The 4478-nt window shown below is 54.2% G+C and overlaps 1 protein-coding gene across 1 annotated transcript; it reads left to right on the forward strand.

Moving 5' to 3' along the window:
- Positions 1 to 592: 592 nt before the first annotated feature.
- C2cd4d (C2 calcium dependent domain containing 4D) lies at positions 593 to 3123 on the forward strand. Its single transcript, XM_034500856.2, has 2 exons — positions 593 to 716; positions 1913 to 3123. Exon 2 carries the CDS (start codon positions 1995 to 1997, stop codon positions 3012 to 3014), a length of 1020 nt encoding a protein of 339 aa, XP_034356747.1. The 5' UTR covers positions 593 to 716; positions 1913 to 1994; the 3' UTR covers positions 3015 to 3123.
- Positions 3124 to 4478: the final 1355 nt, after the last annotated feature.

Raw genomic sequence — 4478 nt, forward strand, 5'->3', positions numbered from 1 at the left:
CTGTCTCTGAGGGAATACGGTGGCAGATGTGCCAGGAAAACTGATAATATCATCTCCTCTGCCCAATGGCCAACTATGCTTTCTAGAACCTGCCAAAGATGGAGGATGTTAAGTCAGCTGGTCCTCACTGTTGGAACCAGCTGTCCTTAGTGTCTCTATATCCAGAAATCCTGAACCTAGATCCTTGTTTCTTCCTTTTGGGGGTGAGGGACTGTGGGTATAATTAGGAAACTAGTCACTGAAAACCATGATGCTGAGGAGACACTGAGATGGCTCCAGAGCCTAGAACTAGGGGCCAAGTCAGGGTCCCAATAGACAGGTTTTTGCAGAAGATATGCTGGGTATGGATACAGCTAAGGGCTTTTACCTTGGGGTGGGGGTGGGGAGAATAGGGGACAACAACTAGTCACTGGCCATTGATAGTAGTGTCTGTTCACTGCTGCCCTCCCAACTTTAGCAGCATGTGATCAGGTCCAGCAGGCTGCTGCTGGAAATCTGGCTCTGACTGGAGGAAGGAGTTAAAAAAGCCCTGTTGAAGGCCAGAGGGACAGACCTGTGTTTATCCAGGAAAAGAAGTCAGACGTACGCAGCAGAGGCCCCTGCCAGCTCCTCCCTGAGAGCCTGGGCTAGGGGAGCTGGCTAGAAAGCTGATCCCCTGCGGTTCTGCACTCCTTACCACCAGAAGCCATACGCTGGTATCTAGCGACTGCCCACAGGTAAGGTCTACAATCTGGGCTCCTTACAGAGCTAAATATGGGCTAGGAGTTGCTGGCAGACTATTGGTACTTTCATTGTTCATGGCAATTCCATGCAGGGGTGCACTGAGCTCGCTGCAAAGAAGCCTTCCTGGGCCGGCACTGGGGGTGGCGGAGAATCAATAGTACCTTTGTGCTCTAATGTTTCCTAAGAAAAAAGAGTGGACAGTAGGAGGAACCGCTCAACTGCTCCGCTCCACCTTACAGCCTCGCGATGAGGCCTGGCTGAGACGCTAAGGGTAAAGAGGCGGGGAGAGGAGTTCCGTGCCTCAACGAAAGAGGGGAATCATTTTGGACTGGCCCTGACCCCGCATGTCCTCGGGTCAGCAATCAGGTGTGTTCTCAGCTGCCAGGAGCAGAAGTGAGTCTTTTTCAGGAGCAATTTGAAACGGTGAATCGTGATTTGGAGGAGGAGACAAGAGTTAAGTGGGGCTAGCTCCCAAGGATAAGTCAATTCAGAGAAATTGGCACAACAGCCGCCTGCACAGGACCCCAGACCAGATCCTAGGTGCAGGACAAGAGAGCCAGTCTACCTAGGGCCGTGGTGACCTTACAGAGCTAGAGTATATATGAGCAGAATGAATATCTGGGTCTGTGATTGTGACTACAAATCTTTGGGTTATATGGGTATTATTCCCTCTAACTCTAAAGTGGGTGGGACATCCTTAGCAATAGGAAGTTTAAATACTTGGTTACGTAAGGCCTCCTTCTGAAAATCGTTTCAAAACTATTTCTAAGACGTATTTATTTTATGAGTGTTTTGCCTGTATGTATGTATGTATGTATGTATGTATGTATGTATGTATGTGCACCACGTGCATGCCTGGTGCCTGTAGAGGTCAGAAGAGGATGCTGGATCCCTTGGAACTGGAGTTGTGGATGAGTGTGAATCACCACGTGGGTACTTGGAGCCGTAGCCTCTGCAGGACCAACAACAAGTGTTCTGAACCACTGAGCCATCTCCAGACTCTCCATCTGAAAATCTGTCTGGTCCCGTACTCCATTTCTCCAGTTTCCAGACTTTACCCTTTCTTTTACCTGCTTATAAATACCAACCCTATGACCCATGAGTGTATGGACAAGGCCACAGAGTCAGATGGCCAAATGTTAGCTCTCAGCAGCATCACCGACCCTCGAATCCTCTTCTGTTCTCTCAGCGCACCTCGGGCCAGGGCTCCCAACCGGGAGGCTGGACTTGGACCTTCTCGGCCTCGGTGTTCCATTACCCCCGCCCACTGCATGTGGCTCTTGGAGAAAGCCGGTTATAGGGTGCGGACCGCAGAGGCCCGGGCGCTGCAGGCGCATCCCAGCGTGGTCCCTAAGCGCCAGGCCTCGGGCTCACCCTCGCGCTGCAACCCTAACGTCCTCACCCCAGACCGCATCCCGCAGTTCTTCATACCGCCTCGGCTCCGGGGTCCAAGCGGCACCGAAGCTAGGGTGGATCGAAACGCGAGCGGCCGGAACCTCCCGGTGGCCTGCTCGCTGCCGCACCTGGCGGGTCGCGAGGGCTGGGCTTTCCTGCCCGAGAGCCCGCACACGCGCCGCCGCGAGTCCTTGTTCCACGGGCCGCGCGGCCTGGCTGCAGGCCTGCCCCCGGCGCAGTCCCGGCTGCACGTCTCGGCCCCCGACCTCCGCCTCTGCCGGGCCCCAGACAGCGACACCGCCTCGTCGCCGGACTCCTCGCCCTGTGCCTCCCCACGCACGCCGCAGTCCCTGTCCCCCGACGAGGCCAGCTCGACGGACACCAGTCCGTACGCGCCGCGCCGCGCGCCGCCGCTCTTCCACCTGGACTTCCTCTGCTGCCAGCTGCGGCCGACCAAGGACAGCGTGCTGCGCCTGGGGCCCCGCGGCGGGCAGCTGCGCCTGTCCACCGAGTACCAGGCGGGGCCCGGGCGGCTGCGGCTGCGCCTGGTGAGCGCCGAGGGGCTGCCTCGGCCGCGGACCCGCCCCGGTTGCGGCGGCGGCGGCTGTTGCGTGGTGCTGCGGCTACAGCCGCGCGTTAGGCCCGGAGCTCAGCGGAGCCGAGTAGTCCAGGGCAGCTGCAACCCTATCTTCAACGAAGACTTCTTCTTCGAAGGGCTGCGCCCGCCGGATCTGGCCGCCCGCAGTCTGAGAGCCAAGGTGCTAGACAGGGGTGCGGGGCTGCGCAGGGACGTGCTGCTGGGGGAATGTGAGACGCCCCTCATCGCCCTGCTGCCCCCATTGGCTGGAGGTCTAGGCCCTGGGTCTTCCCTGGCACCTGCGCATCTCAGCCTGTAGAGTGACACCACAGCTTTCTAGGGAGGTCTCCACTGGGTCTGCAGCCTTCATTCTTGCCACCTGCCCAGCATGTATTTATCTTTGTTAATAAAACATCAGTTTGTCTCTAGCGACATGCTCTCCAATGGGCACCAAAAACTCTAGGCTTTGCAGCAAGTCTTTTCCACCCAGTCCACACTCTCAGGAACAGCCAGCCCTTCCTTAAGCAGTGCTTCAGAAACCCAGAAGCCCTGGAAGTGCTTGTTAAACATGGAGATCTTAGGGTCCATCCCCAAGCGATGCTGCTTCAAAAGTCCTAGGTTGAATTCTAGGTCCCTGTCTTAGCTTCATTTCCGTTGTTGTGATAAACTATCTCCCTAACACACACACACACACACACACACACACACGTGCTAGCAGGCAACTTTTATGGAGAAAGGGTTTATTTGGCTTACAATTCTAGATGATAGGCCATCACTGGAGAAGTTATAGCCAGGACTTGAAGCAGCTAGTCACATCCACAGTTAGGAGCAGAGAGGGAGGGAGACAGTGTGAGCTGGTTCAGTGGTTAAATGCACTGCTGCTCTTCCAAAGGACCCAATTCAGTTCCCAGCACCCACATCAGGCAGCTCATAACTGCCTATCAAACTCCAGTTACAAGGGATCCAAATGCTCTCTTCTGACTTCTTTTTTTTTTTTTTTTTAAGAATTTATTTATTTATTTTGTGTAAGTACACTGTAGCTGTCTTCAGACACCCATATGAGGGCATCAGATCTCATTATGGATGGTTGTGAGCCACCATGTGGTTGCTGGGATTTGAACTCATGACCTCTGGAAGAGCAGCCAGTGCTCTTAACCACTGAGCCATCTCACCAGTCCCTCTCTTCTGACTTCTAAAGGCCAGGTGTGCATACACATGAAATGTGTGTGTATGGGGGGGGAGGGGGGTGCATTCCTGAAGGTCCCTGTGTCTGAACAGAAGAAACTGGCCTTTCCTACCCCTTAGATCAATATTTGTTCTAAAGACAAATGAAATTTTTGAACCTTAAGAGTGAGTCAGAAAAGCACAGACTAAACACACAGTGCCTTTTAACCCTTCCTGCCTCCCTCTGGCCAGTCCGTCCACACCTGTGCACCTGTGCAGGAGCAGGAAGAATGGCTGGAGTCAAGAACCAAGGAGTAAACCATCCATGGTGGCACACACCTTTAGTGTCAGTACTCATGGGGCAGAGACAGGCATATCTCTGAGTTCAAGTCTATAGAGCAAGTTCTAAGACAGCCAGAAACACTACAGGGAAGTGGTGGTCAGGGAGACCACAACACAGTGCTTGGGTACCCATCAGTACTTGGGACTGTAGGGACTGGGATCTGGGAAAGAGTCAGGGAGTGGTACTCTTATCAGGGATTCCAGAAAAGGCTTCTCCAGCCAGAAGATGAGGGTGAATGACAGTGAAATAAAAGTGGGTCATCTTGTGTTTACCTCC

This window comes from Arvicanthis niloticus, chromosome 4, assembly GCF_011762505.2.
Source record: "Arvicanthis niloticus isolate mArvNil1 chromosome 4, mArvNil1.pat.X, whole genome shotgun sequence".
Lineage (NCBI taxonomy): Eukaryota > Metazoa > Chordata > Mammalia > Rodentia > Muridae > Arvicanthis > Arvicanthis niloticus.